Raw genomic sequence first — 19,584 nt, 5'->3', positions numbered from 1 at the left:
CTTGGCCTGGAGGTGGAGTCACTTCGCAAATAGCGAGCAACAGAACCTGTCCCATCTGACCAACAAGATCAGGGGTTCTACTCCTATTAGCTTATCCATAAGAAATTTGGGGCATTGTGACCCCTTCCGGATATACGTTGAGTGAACAAGAGCTATTATTTATTTATTTATTTAAGATTTTTACATACCGACTTTCTTGATACAAATCAAATCAACTAATTCAAAATGAATTCCATCCATACCATCCTGTCCTTCATCCAGGCAGCAGATTGGATGTGTGACCTGAAGAGCATGTGCCCACAGACCAATCTGTCCCTCCCACTAGGACTATCTAGGGTTTGTCTCACATCCGAGTACAAGGTGCTCCCCTTTGGGATCTCAGTGGCCCCAGATTCCTCACTAAATGCCTACCTGTGTTTGCAGCACATCTTTGTCACCAGGGCATCCTGTGTTTTTCCTTTCCTGGATGTCTGGCTGGTGACGGGGACTTCCCGTGCAGGCTGTTGAACTTCCTGAGAAGACAATCCTAGTTTCTTCAATCACTGGGTTTCTTTGTATATTTCGAGAAAGCAAACCTGATTTCTGTCCCAGAAAGTTAAATTCATTGGGGCATGGAAAGACTTCATAAAGGAAAGAATGTTTCTCCCGACAGATTGAGCATGCTGCTTCAGATCCCTGGCTCATGGGTTGGTGCAGATGGATTAGATGACAGCCAGGGCAGTGATAGTTATCCTGGACCAAATGGTGGCGGCAGTTCATGTGGTCTTTCTAACCTGCCTCCATGTAGTTATCCTGCAACGTGGGGTCTCAGCGCCCAATGGGACAAGTTAACTGAAACCTTGACACAACCCCAGTGAATATCTCACAGGAAATGAGAGACCTTTGCTGCTAGTTGGACCCAAATATTTTAGAGGAAGAAGCCCCCTTTCATCTGCTTCTCCATCAAGTAACGTTAGTAACAGATGTGTCCAACAAGAGTTGGGGAGTGAACACAGGTCCCTTCTAAACCCAGAGAACTTGGTTGTCAGTGAACAGCAGTTTGAGATCAACCTGTTAGAGCTTCGAGCAATCACACATGCCTTGAGAGCTTTCTTGTACCTTCTTGGGGGAAAGAGAATTCTTATCCAAACCAACAACCAAGTAGCTATGTTTTACGTTGAAAACAAGGAGACACGGGATCATGGAATCTCTGTCAGGAGACCATAAGGATTTGGAAGTGGGTTGTAATCAAGCCATCCCACGGGCAACCTACCTTACAGGAATTTCCAATGCATTAGTGGATCACCTCAGCAGGATGTTTCATCCTCGTGAATGGTCCCTACATCAGTCAGTAGCGACAGGCCATTCGATTTTCGGGACATCTGTTGATCAACTTTTTCGCATTGGAGGAAAACAGAGAAGTGGAAAAATTTAGCTCTATTCTTCCAAGCAAACTTAGGTCATCTCTGGATGCTTTTCTGCTCACTTTTAAATCAGATCTCATGTACATTTTTCTACTACTTGCATTAATAGCAAGGATAGTGCAAAAAGTGCTGAAAGACCGGACTTGCTTGATAGTTCTTTCACCAGTGTGGCTCAGACAAGCGTGGTTTTCATACTTTGCCCAGTTGTCTGTCAGCCCCCCGATTCCTCTAGGGGCCAGTCTAACCTTACTGACTCAGGTAAAGGGCTGTCTGTATCATCTGTACCTCCTCTCTCTCAAATTGACAGCATGGATGTTGAGTGCTTGCTGATCATTTCCCTATCTCTGTTCAAAGAATTTAAAGATGTATTGGTATCTGCCAATATCTGTTTTCATCCTGGTGCCATTGGAGCTCCCTGGACACGTTTGCTTGCAAACCACAGGTACTGCTTCAGAACTTATATTGTGTTTCCTCTTTGGGCAAGGTGCATCTCAGTGCCCTATTCAAGTGCAGGGACGACTGATATCCACTCATCCTTTAGTCTGAAAGTTCAAGAAAGACCTATGGCATACAAAACCTCCAGTAGCCAAACCACTAGTGCCATTGGGATATTAATGTGGTGCTGGCACAGATATGGAGCCAACCTTCAAACCAACTGAGTTGGGCTTTTTTTTAAGTTTCTCACATGGAAAGTGGTGATCCTTGTTGCGATCATGTCGGTTAGAAGAGTCAGTGGTCCAGGTGTGTATTTTGTTGGAATCCATATATTCCCCAAATATGCACATGCAGTTGTTGCAGTGTTTGTTTTGCATTTGATCCACACCAAATGTTTAGGAAATGTCATGGTGTCCAAGGTGATACTTTCAGCCAACTTTCCAAAGGGACAAGTATTATTGCTATGCCTCTGTTTAGAAGGGTCCCTCCCTAATAATTTGTGTAGCGCCATCAGCAAGATGGACCCGACACTGTACATGAGAGAGAGTCCCTGGTGATTGACATTTATGATTCAGTCAAGATAAGACATGACACAGGCAAAGCAAATAAGCTTTGAGTTAAAAGATCAAGGCCACGATTGGAAAGAACTAAACCAATGGGTTTAGAGGTGGGATTAGTTGAGAAAAGAACAACTCTAATTGAGTAAAGCTGCAAGGAATGAGGCTTCTTAAGAGCTTATCTAAGAAACACATTCAGTGGTGTGGGTGAGTTCCTAAATGGGGCAGAAATGCACCTGAATAGCAGTTTCCAGTTTTCATCCTTCCCTCCCTCAATAACATCAAGTTAAGCATTTTTCAAGCAAATAAGTAAACTAGGAAAACATGAGTCCATATTCAAAATTTATCCGGCTGAACAAGTTAGCCAGATAAACTTCCCTGGCTCACTTGTCTGGGATATTCAACAGTGCAGCCGTGCTGCTGAATATACCCAGATAATTTAAAGCTAACTGAATAAATAGCAGATCTTATGTACCCAGCTAACTTAGGGGGTCATTCTCTAACGCTATTGCATGTGAAAAGAGACTTTTCGCACGCAAAAAGTCTCTTTTCGTGTGCGATAGCTAGCTCGGGGCGGAGTCGGTCCTAGAAGAGGAGGAGTCGGGGCGGCACCGGGGCCGACGCTGCGGACACATCGCTGGTGGCGAAAGGTAAGATTCCTTATCGCCGCCAGTTTCGCGCCAAATAACTACTCCTTTTATGGTGTAGTTATTCGGCACAAAAGCCGGCAGCGATTGCACCACAGAGGTGCGATCGCTGCCGGCTATCGCAGGACCGCCCCCCGCCCCCCTTAGTCGGATAAGCGTGAATATTGTCACTTAGCTGGATAAGTGGTTCTTCCCTGGAACACTTAACTAGTTATCTGGCTAAGTGATGGCTGCTCAGCGCAGCCGAATACTAAAACTTTGCCACTTAGCCGGATAGGTTTGTGCTTATCCAGCTAAGTGTGCAGAATATTGAGCTTAACAATGTTACTTTTCTTATCACTGAAGGTTTCTGCTGAGCTTTAGCCTTAGATATGGCTTTACCTTGGAGTTACACTCTGGGCCCCTGTACAGCTCTTTTGCAGGCAAGGCAGATCTATACCTGAAAAAAAAACAGATCAACTGTTAGAACTGCAACGCACAGTTGAAAACTGTTGATGTTTGTAGTTTGAACCATGCAGGAGGGAAAGGTGCTGGCGGTGGGAAGAGCAGGTTAGAAGTGTCAGGCTCCTCCCTCTGCTATCCTGCTACGAGCAACTCTTCCTCCTGCAACATTCAGCAGTTTGAACTGTGCAAAGGAAGGGCTGCATGCATTTGGCGATTGGGTCAGAACTCGAGAGATCAGGGACTCTGAGATTAGGTGGAGGATGTGAGCGAGGATATTTTAGATGGGCTTGGGTGGTATAAGTGAGTGGTGTGAGATAGGATGCCAAAAGATGGGGAGGGATTTGTGAAGTACCCTGAAGATTGGGCAGCAGAGAGGTGAGAATTAGAGGAAAGGGTCAGGTGTCTGAAGAAGATGAAAGGATAGAAGTGGGGGTGCGGGGAGGAGGTATTAATATCAGTCCTGCTCCTGGATGTGGACCAGATTTATCTGGGCTTCTTGGGGGCAGAAACAGCCACATTCAAGGTTCTTCAGCTGAGGGAAGGAAGGTGATAAGTGACCAGGAAGATACTGGAACTGGTGAATGAATGAGAGGTAGAGAATGTAAATGAGGACTGGGGAAGGGATGAGTATTGTTGGTGGAAATTGGGAATGAGGGAGTGGATGAAAGAACAGAAAGCTGGGAAAACAGTGAGAGACAAAGGATCGGGGGAGATGCTGAGAGTAGGAGATGGAAAATTGAGAGGTGAAAAGAGAGAACTTAAGGACTCAAACAAGTGAAGAAAGAAGGTTAAAATAGTTATGAGTGGATTGACAGGCAGGAAAGAGAAACAGAAAAAATGAAAGGGAATGAGGGAGGAATGTGGTGGAGAAAGAGAAGACAGGAAGAGAGAGAAGAAATGGAAAATGGAATGGAGAACCCTAGAAATGGAATTAGGAAAAGACCAAAAGAAGGTGACTGGATCAAATACAATTAGAAAAATAAAATGCTCAGACAACAAAGTTAGAAATGAAAACATTTTCTATTTAGTGATAGTTATGTGTCAGCTTTGGGAATGTGCATTTCTCATATTTTTCTGTTTTGCTCATTATGGGCCGGATTTTCAAAAGGTTACACGCGCCGGGCCCATTTTAAAAAGGCCTGGCGACATGCGTAAAGCCCCGGGACGCGTGTAAGTCCGGTGGCTTTACAAAAGGGGCAGGGGCGGGGCCAGAGGCCAAAGTAAGACAAAGGACAGGGTGGGGTTAGAGTAGGGCTGGGGGGGAAAGGTTAGGGGAAGGGGTGGGAAGGTCAGGCTAGGGGGAAGGCAGCGCAGCTTGGCACGCGCAAGGGGGTGCACAATTGTGCACCCCCTTGCGCGTGCCGACCCCTGATTTTATAACTTGCACGCGCCTGCGTGCGCAAGTTATAAAATCGGGTGTGCATGTGCGCGCACCGGGTAAGCGTGTGCACATGTACGCCCACGCGCGCCTTTTTAAAATCTACCCCTATGGTTGGCAATACATTTCTGTTTCTCTTTCTTCAGTTTTGTGCTGCATGCAGTCTCTGGCTTCTCGGCTTTTTGATTTCAGTTTTTGTCCATGCATTTCTATTTCTAATTTGTGGTCTCTTAGTATTTGGTGAGGACCTGCCTGTGTTCTGTGTGTGTGAGATGTTCTGCTAGCATGTAGGCATCCGTGGCAGTTTGATGTGCTCTGACCTCTCCGTTACACATCTGTCCACATATTTCATTGCAGTGTAGAAAGGAGATTGTATGTGGGGGGGGGGGGGGAGGGGGAATGAAGGACCCCAGGTGAAAGAGTATCAGAGAGTAGGACGAGAGAGGGAGAAAGGCTCATGTATTGAGAGGGAGTAATAATTGGATGGAGTGAGAACGAGACAGGATCATGTGGGGGTGAGCATTGTGAGAAATTTGGTTAGGTGGACTGTAAAGTGTGCCACGAAATAACAAAGGTTTAGAAGCACTGCTCCGAGGGTCTACATATTTAAGCCCTTAGGTGCTCTCTCATGTTACTTCTGCTGCAGATTCTGCACCCTCTTGGCCTCCCTGCATCCCTTCTTTTTCCTTTTGGAGGTACAGCAGTATTCCAGGCGAGGTCTCGCCTGTGAGTTGTACAGAAGGCGTTGTGCACGCGCCTCATTCTGTGCTCCCTCAGGAGCATCCGCTCTGTTACAGATCTTACTGTCATCTGGAAAAAAAAAAAAGACAAAACACTTTTCCTTTTTGCAGATGGCATTATGATCTGCAAGAGTCTTTTTTTTTTTTTTTAACAAAAATGCAAATGGCCATGTGTGAGATAGCATAGTCTTTGTTTGGTAAGGGAAGACAATTAGCCCCTTTTTTTGTTGTTGTTTATAAATTGGATTTTTTATTTTTTTTAGAGAAAGGCATAGTGCATCCTCAAAACATCTGTCATCAGATTAAGTGTATCCTTTCAGCAAATGCTCCAGTTTACCAAATACCAGGCATGTAGTCTGCTCTCTAAATAAACTGTATCTTGACAGATGGAAATGTTTCAGTTGTTAAAGTTCAAACTTGCCTTTATGCTGGGGGTAGGGGGTTGTACTGTGTTGTTTTTTTTTTTATTTTTGTTGGTGGGGAGTTCATCCTCCTCGTTTTGTCTGACTTTTCAGATTTGATTAGTTTTTTGGCAGGGGTGCGGGTGGGACTTAGCATTTAGATTTTTTTTTTTTTCTGCAAATGCATGAGAACACGTCCCCTAAATTTAAAAATAAAATTCTAAATGCTAAGCCCCCACCCACACCCCCGTAAAAAAAAACCAAAACAAAACTGAAAAGTCTGATGAAACAAGGAGGACGAACTCTCCATGCTAACCTTACCACCCCTGACTCAACCTGTACTTGACTGTGGTCAGTGCTACAGCGAACATCCTTTCTGAACAAATCCTGGGCATCAGATTATAATGCTGTAAGTAAAGTACAACAATAAGATCATAATGGCATCATAATAAAAAAAAAATTATGCAAAAACCCCAACATAAATCAAAGCAATGAAAAACCACAAGATGCACATAAACACAATAAAACATTCATGTGGTATTACAATTAACCCTCTATGGCTTGTTGTTGCTGTGAAGTCTGTTTCTCGGCATTGTATGTTTTTAAGATTTAAGAGATAATTAAGTGTTTTCCTTGAACACAGTAGGATAGAATTTCTAATTTGCATGAAAATAAAAATAGAAAATCTCAAAGATCTCATTTTTTATTTTGTTTTGTTCAGCCCGGCAGTTTTCTCCTGCACCTTTGGGCTTGCAGCTCAGTTAGAACCAGGACCAGACCCCTGGCGCCATGAGGCTTCCCTTCACTGCTCCCCGAGGACTTTCCCCCTTATTTTATAACATCTCTCCTTGCACCCCGCAACGCACTGTGGTTTTTTTTTTATTTTTCCTGCGGTGTGGGAGACCAACGTTCAGCCAGCCAATTAATGTGGGCAATGCATTTCTTCCCTGCATAAATGACTTTCAAAACTGTCCTTGTGGATATTCGCTGAGTTGAAATACAGGAAGGGGAATCTTCAGAAGCCTTGCTGCGGGTAGCACGGTGCGTTTTAACATTGCCTGCCTGACGTAACTGTGTGCATGGTCCTGTAAGTTTACCCGGACTGAGCAGAGGCATTCTCATGGGGTGGCGTTGGGGAGGGGTTAGTACTTCGGCACCTACATTTGGATCGTCATGTAAAATTTTCACAGGAAATTTGTGTGCTCATTTTTTAGCAGGCACAAGTGCGCGTGCGGGTAGTTTTGCCTGAATAACTCTCAAAGTGGACTTAAGTGCTTTCGTCTGCTTTGAAAATTGGTGCAACTTAACTCCTGCGTGCGCCGGCTCATTTATTGATGCTGTGACAGAATCACCCACATGGGGACGATTTTGCATTTGCTCGGATTTGAAAATGCAGGCCCTGGTAGGTTTTGTATTCGCAGATTCTGCATCCATTTTATATGTGCAATGAAATACGCAAAGGGGTTTCAGCATGAAATACCTGCCTGCGCTTTCCCTTCCCCCACCACTGCACCCGCTACAGTTGAAGGTGTGCATGCTGCTTCATAGCACACATACTTTTAACCACTGAACAGGAGGGCATTTTTCAGCCCAGGGAATCCTCAGCAGACGAAAGCACTTCTGAAGCCATATAGTAAATGCTGTATTCAGGGACTGTCGGGTTATAGAGAACACTTCTGTACCTGATTTATTGGCATGTGCATACCTATATATTGTATATATCCAGTCTGTGTAATAAGGCAGTCTATCCATAAATCCATAGAGTCCACATATTTGAGGTTCAGTGGGGTTAGGAATTGATAGATTTCACTGTACAGTCTTCTCATAACCACCCCCCAAAAATATATATGTACAGATATCCATCTCTCTCTGTATATGTAAAAGGCTTGTATCAGTCAGTCGTGTAGGTATGTGGCCACCAGGTGATGCCCAGAACAGTGAAACGTGCACTGTGCAAAGACAGTATGCTCAGTTTGCAAAGCCCTCTCATCCACATTCGCAGGAGCACAGGCACACACACATATACAGGTACCCACAGGCACTTGCCCCTCCCACACACACACACATGTGCACACATATAGGCTGTGATTGACCAGATAACCTGAACAATGCCAGTAATGTTTGCTACTATGCTCTGTCTGTGAAGCCCATATCTCTCACACTCCCATGCACAGGGACAGGCAGGCATAGGCACACACAATAGCATGCGCAGAAGTGTTCACAAGCTCGCGCAGGTGTGCAGAAATGCGCACGAGCTCACAAACGTGCGGACAGGCTCCCCTGCAAGCACACACACAAGCAGGCACAGACACATATATTCAAAGGTACACGTACACGCAGGCTGTTATAAACCAGTCTGCCTGAGCAATGCTGGGCACTTTTTGCTAGCCTATATATGTAACGTTCTTGGCAGGAAGTGGTGTCTGTCGGCAGCAGAGGAGGTAAAGGATCATTTGCATACTTTTCCCAGCAGCCCCAGCAGAGGATACCAGTGGATATTGCAAGTCCCCACACTGTTTCCAACTGCAGAGAACTGGAGGGCTCATTTACATATTTCTTCCAGCAGCCCTAGCAGAGGACACTGCAAACTATCTAGGTTTGAGCTTTCATAGCCCCCATACTCTTTCCAACAGAAGATAACCAGAAGGCTAATCTACATATTTCTTCCAGCAGCCTCAAAAGAGAATTCTACAGCTATCTAGGCTTCAGCTTCCACACCTCCCCCCTTCTTTCCAGCACATGAGGATCAGAAAGCATGTGACAAAGCACTGCTTAATATAAATTTTCAGCAGATGTATTTATTTGATAAATAACAGAGAAGTAGTTCAAAACAAGGGTCAAGGCGTGTAACTGGGTAGATTAGTTTAGTCCTGGGGGAATTCTGCGCAGAAAATAGCAGAGGAGACCCTGGCATGCCGCAAACGGATAGCGTCCCGCGTGTGCTGCGTTACATGCTCTGCTCGTGACGAAGGTGAAGGCCCCAGCGCGCTGTTCGCAGTGAAGATGGAAGGTCCCCGTGTGCTGAGAATGGAGTGTGTGTGTGAGAGAGAGAGGATGGGGGAGGGGAGGGTGTGAGAGCATGGGAGGTAGGAGAGCGGGGGGCGGGGGGGGGATGCTTGAGTGTAGGTTTCAGAGAGAGGGAGCCTATATGAGGGGAGGAGATGTGAGGGAGGGGAGGTGAGAGAGAGCATGGGAGGTAAGAGGGGGTGCTGCTTGAGTGTGGATTTCAGAGAGAGGGAGCGCACTGAAAAAAGTACAGAAAAAACTGCTTTTCTGTACTTTTTTTTAAAGTTAAAAAAAAAACAACTCTGCCGGCCGCTTTGAAGATCTACGCCGATATGCTCGGCGTCGGTTTTCATAATCAGCCGGCTGCAGTAATGAAAACCAATGCCAAGTTTATCGGCATTGGTGTTCATAACTGGCAGACCGCCGGTAACCACGGGGTTGCGTTAGCAAGGAGGCACTAAGGTCGCACTAGCGACCCTAGCGCATCCTTGCTAGCGCGACCCCCTAATTTCTTTATTGCATGGCGCCCCCCTTGCGGGCCCCATGCATGCACTAAGAAAGCGGGCGCTGAAAAGTCAGTGCCCGCTTTCTGCAAATTTTATTGCATCGGCCCCCATTGTGAGTCCGCTGGGGATAGGGAAATACCTACAATACCTGAATGTTTTTGATTTAAAGTGCCGAAAAGCGAAATAAATAAATACAATTTAAGCTTTTTAATTAAAATGTTTTATTTCTCAGTCCCTCTCGTGTGTGTGTGTATGTATATGTCAGGTCTGTAACAGCCCAGAAAGTGAGAATTCAGAAAAAGGGCAGGAAATACCTGTAAGATAGTGAGTATTGTCACCTGGAGGTGCTATCGCCGGGATATGAAACTTCATGCGGATCTCTCTGGCCTCCTGATAGCTTTAGTTTAGCATTGCCCACAGTGAAGGGGAGAAGTCATTCTCCGTCCGTTGTTAGTATCCAGGGCTTATAAAATCGTGTCTTCCATGTCACAGAATAGTCAAGCATATCGGTTGCCAAGTTTCTGCTCTTGAATATTTTTAGAAATAAAGACTTATTTTTAACAGACACGATGCAGGGAGTGTATCTCTAGAAAGTGTTTTACCTCAGCTTTTATAAAAAAAAGGTGTTGCCTACTACATGCTTGCTGACCTTTATGTCTTCATATTATTAATAGAATTGTGTATATCTCTCTCTTTCTCTGTCTCTCTCCACACACACACGCTTACGTCGTTTCTAGCTAAGTAGGAATAAACCATTCAGTGACATTAATGTAGAGCTTTGCCCTTGGCTCCAGACTCCCAGAGAGGTTTGTGATTTTGTCAGTTAATTGCATCGCCTTTTAGCCTCATCTTGAGCCACACCATATTACAGACTGCTTGCACATGCTAAACATTTTGTATCTGACTGCCGTGCTCTGTTTTCTCACAGTGTTTTCCGTTCTTTTTCAGCCCACCTAAGCCAACTGTTTTCATCTCTGGCGCTTTAGCACGGGTGAGAGTTTGCTTTCGTTTTGCATGAAATGTTCGGTTCAGTTCCTTCCAACCCTCCCAGAACACCGTGTGGCAAGCGGCAGGCGAATGGCTGGGGCAGAAGAGCTGCCTCTGCCACCTTCCCCACCTTCGCTTCCGCTCCGGAACAGAGCCCTTCAGAAAGGTGGGGGGCTGAGCGTGGGTTTGGGAGCCTGTGTGTTGCTCCCAACTCCAGCCCTTCCCCCTCAAGGACCCCCGTGGGGGGGGGGGGGGGCTATCACGGGGGTCCTTAAGCACACGCCGGCACGCGGTCCCGCTGTCGGCGCTGCCTTTCTGCCGGCTCTGTTTTTGCACAAACGCCTCTGTCAGGGCACCGGTGAGCTGGAAGCAGGGATTGTACGCTAGGCTTTCTGCTAATTCTTGAAGATTGATTTTTTTGATTTAAAAATAAGCGAGCCGCCTGCCTTCCTCTAAATATAGCCATAACAGGCCAACCAAAGCGTTAAATGTATGCAAGATAAATTAGCTGATCTCAGTGATGTTCACTGAAAGCTACTGTAAAATACTTACTGTCCGAACAACATTTTATAAAAATTGCTGGCTAAACATTGCTAATATTTGTGAATTGTCACTAGAAGGTGAAAGTATGTTGAAACAATTATGGTGAAATAATTGTAGAATAAAAAGTAGCTCTGTTTTTTTGTTTGGGTTTTTTTTGGCTGGCCCGGTACATTCCTCCTGTTCCTTTTGGGCTTCCAATCCAATCAGAACCAGTCTCTGTTGGGCCGCAGTGCCAAGAGCCTTTATGTGGAACTACCCCTGGTATTTGTCCCCTGTTTTATATTCCCATCTTACTTAGGCCAGTCATCGCAGCAAGAGTCCTTGGCCAGGTGGGGGCCTTGCAGCCATGCACCCTGAATCCAGGCCATTGGGCGTCATCACTGTGCAATGGCAGGAGCATCCCAAATCCTGGCCTATCCAGGGAGCAGAAGACCTGACACAAGTCCGTCCGCACGGCAGCGTGTAGCACTGCCGATGAGCCATCAGGCTGGGTCAGATTAACTCTTACTGATAAAGAGGACTTGTACAGTAAATGAATGTGCTGACTGCTAAATTTGCAAAAGTCATAGGTGTGATAAGTAAGGGGAGAAGGTGGCACAGAAGTAGAAAATAAGATTTTCTAGAAAGTTGTAAAGGAAGTTGACAGAGAAGCAGGACAGTAGATATCTCACTTTTAAATTGTGATCACAAATTACTGGCTAAGATCATGGTGGGCAAATATACTATGGTTAGCGCGCACTAACACGAAAATTGGGATCTACAAAAAAAAAAAAAAGTGGGAAAAACGAAAATTCCTGCAGGGCCCCGAAAACAAAGCCCGAACTGATAAAACAAAACGAAGCACATATCTAGTTGTATATAAAGCCCACTGGCACTGTAGCTCAGTAGAAGCAGGTTCCAACTGAGCTGAAGCCCAAAGGAGCAGGCCAGGCCAGCACTCCCCTCAAACCTCAGTGGGAGGTGCCGTAGTGGGTGGTTAACAGTCATTACTGTTGTCCTTTTGCTGCTGTTTCACAGTGTAGGAGAATGATGATAAATCTGGGAAGTGCACTAATAAACCCCAGGAGGTACCCACACATGAGTCCATGTAATCACTTATGTTCCACATAAGAAAAGGAGCACAAAGTTAGACTGAGAGCCACCAATTGCTGCCAGGTGAAACTGTTAACACTTCATTAGATCAACAATAGGCAGAGTTTTGTAGGCCCTACCCTGCCTAAAGATCCTGAAGTTGATGTTTGACCATATCTCAAAGCCAATTCACAGTATAGCCTGCTGACTTGTGATTTATCTGGTATGGAAGAATTGGAGGTGGGATTTATCACATTTAGATAAAGGCATCGTGGCATCTTTAACGTCTTTCTCTGTAGCCAAAACACCAGAAGAGGCAGGTGTTAACAAAGAATGTTATTTGAGAGGGGTTCTTCAAACACCTAATTGTTTTTCATGCTTGCCTTTTTAATCTTTCCTATGTGTTTTTTATTTTTTTTTTGCCGAACAGGGCGATAAAGACTTTCCTCCAGCTGCGGCTCAAGTGGCTCACCAAAAACCACATCCCTCTGTGGAAAAGCTTCCTCCCCTGCAGCACGTCAACCAGCACATCCACCAGCCTCGCAAGTGAGGACCTGAGCCACGAAGCAACATCAAAACTGCAAACAAGTGACTACATTGGCGTGGGAAAGGAGCTTAACCTGGCTTTAATTTTTACATTACCCTTTCGGTGAAAGACCGAGAACCATTTCCTTTCATTATAGCTTTACTTTTGTTTCTTCCTTAAGTATGGACAGTGTTTCAGGAAGTCTCAATTTAGAGCACTTGACGTCCAAAAACAGGTTTTTTTGGGGTTTTTTTCTTTCTTCAACAAACCAACCAAAGAGCGTTGAATGTCCTCCAAAAATGCAAAACAGGAAAATCTTTTTTTTGGCATTCCGAAATGTCGCTGGCTCCCCAGTGTCGCAAGAGCTCCCAATTCTGGGGCGCCATATTGTAGTCAGCACCCATGGCCTTACTGTGGTTTGCTTCTCAAACATAGGGATAAAACGACATGTGGAGGTGACGATGGGGCCCCGTTCAGCAAAACACATTTTTATAAACCATTTTTGTTTGGCTATGACAATGAAAAATGTCCATGAATCCCAATTTAAACAACCATGATCAGAGCACATTTTCCACCTAGAGCAGACCGGCCAGTCAAAAAGCTGAATCAACCAGACTGATTGACTCCATTCCTTGCCGATGTACATAGGTATTCACTACATAGCAGTGTTGTTATATCAAGTGTTGCTTAATCCATGTTAGTATTGTTTGGCTAAAACACGAAGGCCAAAAAAAAAAGAACAACCGATCAGGGAGTTTAGAAAGATTAGTGTTAGTCCTTTGATTGCCATAATTAGTAGGTGCTGTAAAAGTTTAAAATGTAATCTGTCTGGTTTAAAAAAGCTAGTAGTAGTATACTGCAGGTCTGATTTCTATGGATGTCTTGTGAATCTTACATTTGTGGGATCTGGATCGAGTGAGTCATTAATTGGAATGTTTATATTAGAGGCAGAAGAAATGCCTGCGGAATACTGCAGGGTACAGATTATGTTTTATTCTCTACCACTGGAATAGCTTGTCACATGAAATGGCATTTGTCTTGTATGAAAAGTGATAGTGCCGTTAATTTTTAACTTGGTTGTAGGCTCAGTAAGCAGATATTTTCTAAAATGGTCGGCAGACGGTCATAAAACTGCATTAACTGTGCAAGTTTTGCAACTAAACAGTCTGGTACAATGGCATGCAGCCGGCCAGAGGATAAGGGGCAAGGGATGACATTTGTCATCTTGAAATACTCTACGTGAGCAGCCAGTGCACAATAAACACTCATCCTGTGATAGTGATTGGTTAAAAAAATCTACAGGTATTTGTAGTAATATATACATTATTCATATAGATGTGATGCTCTCATTAGCTAGGTTAGATCTAAATTTCAAGAGAGGAGGTAATCAATCAGGGCTAGACCAGTGTTTCCCCTATCCAATCAGCCCACCCAACAGATTTGGTTTTCAAGATCTTCACATGGAATTTGCATGAAGTATACATTGGAGATCCAGTGTATGGAAATAGACTGTGCATATTCATTGTCAGTGTCCTGCTAACCTGACTTTTTGGAAACTACTTCACAAGACTATGCATCATGTTGTACTAGGTACTAGAGACCCCCATGTCACCCTAGCCACAAAACAAAGGAAGGCGTTCTGATCAGGGATCTCCCACCGTGAGCCAAAACAAATGAATTTTGGAAGGTCCCATCTGTTTTTAACTTAAACTTCAGGGTACTTGGTGTTAGAGTTATTATTTTATTTATCGCAGCACAATTTGCTGCAGAAAGATCATGCAACTCAGCGTAGTGCCTTTGTGCATAGCTTAATAATTATTGTAGTCCGATACCTGAAATATTGCAGTTTTAAACATACCTTATCAACAGATTTCTTCAACTATATTCAAACGCATAGTAAATGGGCAAACAACTTTTACTTGTTGCCTATGGATTTTTTTTTATGGGTGGTGGGCAGAGGGCAATGCTCAGTGCAGTAGATGTAATTGTCATATGTGCATTATTGGGGGTAATGACTACTTATTTCGGTAGCGCTACTCAACGTATGCAGCACTGTAGAAGGTTTCACCTACAGTGTCTGTAAATATACATATTTCATACTTTTGCTAGGATACATGGATATACACAAGCTTGGCTGTTTTCCAGTGGTTTAAGTGACAAATGAAATCTAATTCATACAGGTGAATGTTTGCTGCTTTGGTGTTTGATCATTTTCAGGGAACCCCCTTTAATGCACAAGATATTATTATTGAAGGGGGGGAGAGGGTCTTTTACCCTGCATCATTATCAGGGACTCTAGCCCTGCCTCTATAAATGCTTACAGACCAAACATAGTTTAAACCAGTCAAATTAAGTGATGCTGATTGCAAATACTATTTTGCCTGACAAAATGTGTGTTTTAATACCATCTAACTGCAGGCAAAAGTATGGAAATGTTTTTATTGATATAATATGAAGAATAATTATGAAAAATATCAGCTATGAATGAATAAAAATTACTCATTGGTTCGTACTTCTCGTCTGTTTCATTTTGAGGCCTTGCGTATCCCAAGTTGGTCCATATTTTTAGTGTGGTGAATTCCCCTCCAGCAGGCGTGAGCTGCTGTAGGCTGTGTTCTGGGGCTTTTAAGCTGAACTAACCAGCAGCATGGCTTTTTTTTTTTTTTTTTTGTTCAATTATCTTATACTGCAGCGACAGGTCCTGTTGCACTGAATCTAAGATCTGCTTGGGTATCTTATGTTAGCAATTTGCAAAATGAACTTTGAGTATTTTTGTAAACAAAAAGAATTGAGCAGTTTGCAATCTTTCACACTGGTGCTGAGTGTTAGCTATCTTTTTTTTTTTTTCTTTTCCCAGCATACAGAAACTGGCATAGAAACATGGGCTTTGTTTAACATCTGAAGAGTTCATCAACAAATACAGGATGCAGATGTATTTCATTTCATATTGCCTATTATGTTCACATAAGTGAAACGCTTATAGGGCAGACTTCTTAGGACAACAGGCGCAAGCAAACAGCGCTGCAGAAAAGGGAGTTTGGGGAAACAGCGGGCTTTGTCTGTTTCTCAGAGAGTATTTTTCTGGGCATTAAGGATGTGCTTAATTGTCCTGGGATTGTTTAGACTTCGTGCTTTGTTGAGAGCTCTTCACAGCTGGTAACAGCTGCAGAAGAAAAGACAAGAGACCTTAATGAAGGGGAAGAGGTATGAGAAGCTTATACAGCAGGGTTCCCCAGATTACTCCTGGTGTCCCTTCAGCACGTTGGGCTTTTCTAATATCTACAATGTATGAGCATTAGATAAATTTGCAGAGATGAGCTGGCCGGTGCAGTATAGTGCGCTGAGGCTTGCACACCGGGTAACACCCGGTGTGCCAGCAGTTGCACTAAAATATCTCTCGATGCAATAGGGGGATTAGCGTGTCCAATCAAGTGCATAGCTAATAGCGCTCATCACTTTCAAATTCCATGTAGATGAGGCTATTAGCTATTACCCCACAAAGCCAAAAATTGGCGCGTGGCCAAGGCACCCATTTTAACGTGGCAAATTTAATGCCTGCCCAGGAGCTGGCGTTTTTGCATGCCACGCTCAAGGGCTCACCAAAAAAACCCCCAAAAAATCCTGCTTTCTGTGATTACTCCTATTAGTATTGTCATGATCCTAAGTAGGAGGAACTACAGAAAGCAGAATCATATTGCGCTCAAAGGCTTAACCCAAAAAAAATTCCTGCTTTCAGTGGTTCCTAATAAGGGGAATCACAGAAAGCAGCATCCCCGAGGTCTGGCCCAATTGGCCAAGCGGTCCAGGTTGGACCCGGGTGTCCTGTCCTTAAATGGTGCATCTGAGATCTTTGTGATAAAACCCTTGCCAGACTCCAAATCCCCCCTCCAGGCCAGGAACCCCTGCCGGCAGTATATAAAGGTGTGAATAAATTAATAAGTGTTGTGCACTTAATATTAATTTATTCACTCCACTTACTGCAGATTGGTCCATTCACTGTCACATGTCAGTGAATGGACCAACCCTCTTTCAGAAGGCTTTCCTGAAAGGGGATTGGTCCTTTCCACTGAAGAATGTGAGTGAAAAGGACCAATCAGTAACAGTCCTGGAGAGTGAGCTCTGGCCAGGCTGTTGTGGGCACACAGCCACGACTCAGCGTCCGTTGTAGAGCATTGAGGATGCACAAATTATCCATTGTGCGTCCCTTTTAGCGTGACAGCTCATTTGGCTATTGCATCGAGCATCCAGCAGAAGTGGATATGCACGCATTCAAAAACGTGCACCCAGTCTATGGATAACATCAACTGTGAGAGATGTTAACAGGTAATCCACCTCTTGCAGCTCTCTTACCAGCTCCCTTAGGGAGCTGGTAAGAGGGCTGCAAGAGAAGGTGTCCAGGCTGAGGAGCATTCAAGAGGATGAAGATTTTATTGATAGCTTTTACATAGAGACCTCACTGTCCATGATAAAGAGCCAGGGGAGAGGATGAAAGCAAAGGAGAAGGTAAATATTGCTTCCCAGGTGCATAAAACTGGATTGTAGTCACGTCTAGTGGACAGCACTGTACTGTACCACTGAGTGCATCAATTCAGCAATTATCGGTTACAGAATTGATAATCACTCCTAGAATTGGGGAAGGAGGATCACACTCCAAACAGAGAATTGTGGAAGCAGAGAACTCCAGAAGCCATGAGGAGGAGGGTGGCTTTTATTGGTAATTACCTTGTACATGAGACAGAGGGATCCATTTGCTGACCAGACTGGGAAGTATTCTCCATGCCAGGAATGCATATGTAAGATGTGGTCCAATGTGTCTGATGAATTTCAGCAACCTTTCCACTGTAATCACTACCAAATGCTGTTCATCCATGTGGATAGCAATGATACTGCCAGGTATGACCTTGAGCAGATTAAAATGGACTATATGGCTCTAGGAGTATAGGTGAAAGAGACGGGCACAGATGGTGGTATTTATCCTTCCAGTCAAGGGTAAAGAAATGGCAAAGGACAGACATGTCCTAGAGATAAACATGTATGCTAGGATAGTATTGACAAACAAGCTTTGCTTTCTTGTTTCATGATGTGTCATTCCAAGAAGAAGGTATGCTGAGTAGAAATGGAATTCACTTTACAAGAAATGATGAGTGGCTTTGCCTATAGACTCCCAAACCTAGTGAGGAGGACTTTAAATTAGGTTCAGCAGGAGATGGTGAGAGAAGTCCACAGGTAAGCAGGAGACTTATTGTTGAGAATGAAATCATGGAAATGGGGAGGTATATAAAGAATCTTGTGTTATTGGATACACTGAAGCAATAGTGAACTGAGAGTGATTTAAAATACTAGATGGAAATTAGAAAACGGGATGAGAAGGAAGGAGGCCATTCAGATAGTGGCGGTGGCGATAAGAGATTGGTGCAATTCCTAGGCTAGCATTGGCAGGACAGAGGAATATGGGCAGCACATTCCATCCAAAATGAAGCCATAAAAGGGAAAGCAGGAGTGATGGTTCAGGTCACAGTGAAAAGGAAGGAACAGATAGGAAACCATAAGAGAGGGAAGTAGGAAAAAACCTTGAGAAGTAATGTGCAAATGTACGTAGGCTATCAAACAAGATCATTGACCTAGAAGCCATCATGATGGAAGAAGAGATTAATGCGACTGCAGTCACTGAATCATTCACTGATAAGTGTAGGAGATGGCCATACCAGGATACACTATTTTCAGAAAAGACAGGATAGATTGAAAAGGAGGAGGAACAGCTTTATACTATATGTTAGGACAAAAACCATTGAAGTACAAAGTAAGAAAGGAACAGCTGAGGTGCTGTGAGTTGTCATGAAGAAACCTAAAGGTTTTGATATCTACAGTATGCAGGTGCAATGTAGAGGCAACCACCACAAGGGGAAGAGGTGGATATGGGTACAACAGAAACCAGCAAAAGGATAGCATGCAAAAGAAAGGTATAATGGAGACTTGAGCCTACTAGATGTAGATTGGCGAGTGCCAACCACAAAATCAACTAGAAAAAGAGGAATAATAGAATCTTTGGAAGAAAATTTTCTTAAACAACTAGTTGCATAGTAACAGTAACAAAGTATTGATGGAAGAAAAAGATCAAATGGTCCATCTAGTCTGCCCAGCAAGTTTCCTATGGTTGCAGCTACCGCTCCGTGCAGGCCGCTCTCATGTTTCTGTTAAGGGTAGCAATTGCTGCTCCATGCAGGTTATCCCCAAGCCTTATATATTAACAAAGCAACATTTTTAGTGGGTGAGAAGCATTCTTGAAAATTCAGATAATGCTGCTTGACGTGCTTTCCTTTTGAACTTGGTCATAGAAGCAGACCTGTGCTTTTTTCCCTTATGTCTGCATAGCAGTACCCCAGATCATAAAAGTTGGGGCCTGTGTTGGTTGTTCTCTGAATTCAATTCCCCTTTTCCCCCCATGCCGTCAAAGCGGAGAGCAGTTGCGTCAAAAACATCAAGGCTTATTGGTTGGGTAGTAATCCCCATGCATATTGTTAAGGATAGTAACCACCACTGAGCAGGTTACTCCCATGCACCCTTTTTTTCATTTCCATCCTTCACTTTTTAGGGATCCACAGTGTTTATCCCATGCTCCTTTAAATTTAACTGTTTTTGTATTCACCACCTCCTCTGGAAGGGCATTCCAGTCATCTACCACCTTTTCCGTGAAGAAATATTTCCTGACATTGGTTCTGAGTTATCCCCCCTGGAGTTTGATTTCGTGAACCCTAGTTCTGCTGTTTCCAACAGAAAAGGTTCGAAGTACATGCATCATTAAAACCTTTCAGGTATCTGAAGGTCTGTATCATATCTCCCCTGCATCTCCTCTCTTCCAGGTTGTAGATATGCAGATCCTTCAGCCTCTCCTCATAAGTTTTCTGATACAGACCCCATACCATTTTGGTCACTTCTTTGG

At 44.0% G+C, this 19,584-nt stretch overlaps 1 protein-coding gene across 1 annotated transcript in view; it reads left to right on the top strand.

Moving 5' to 3' along the window:
• Positions 1-15,156, top strand: part of DAP (death associated protein) — a 37,998-nt gene extending 22,842 nt beyond the window's left edge. The window contains exons 3-4 of the mRNA XM_029590041.1: positions 10,466-10,508; positions 12,549-15,156. Of these exons, the coding sequence (XP_029445901.1) occupies positions 10,466-10,508; positions 12,549-12,668 (163 nt within the window). The 3' untranslated portion in view covers positions 12,669-15,156. The remainder of the gene's footprint in view (positions 1-10,465; positions 10,509-12,548) is intronic.
• Positions 15,157-19,584: the final 4,428 nt, after the last annotated feature.

Source organism: Rhinatrema bivittatum, chromosome 2 (genome assembly GCF_901001135.1).
Source record: "Rhinatrema bivittatum chromosome 2, aRhiBiv1.1, whole genome shotgun sequence".
Lineage (NCBI taxonomy): Eukaryota > Metazoa > Chordata > Amphibia > Gymnophiona > Rhinatrematidae > Rhinatrema > Rhinatrema bivittatum.
The sequence above is the reverse complement of the archived record's forward strand: the minus strand, read 5'-3'. Positions and strand labels throughout refer to the sequence as shown.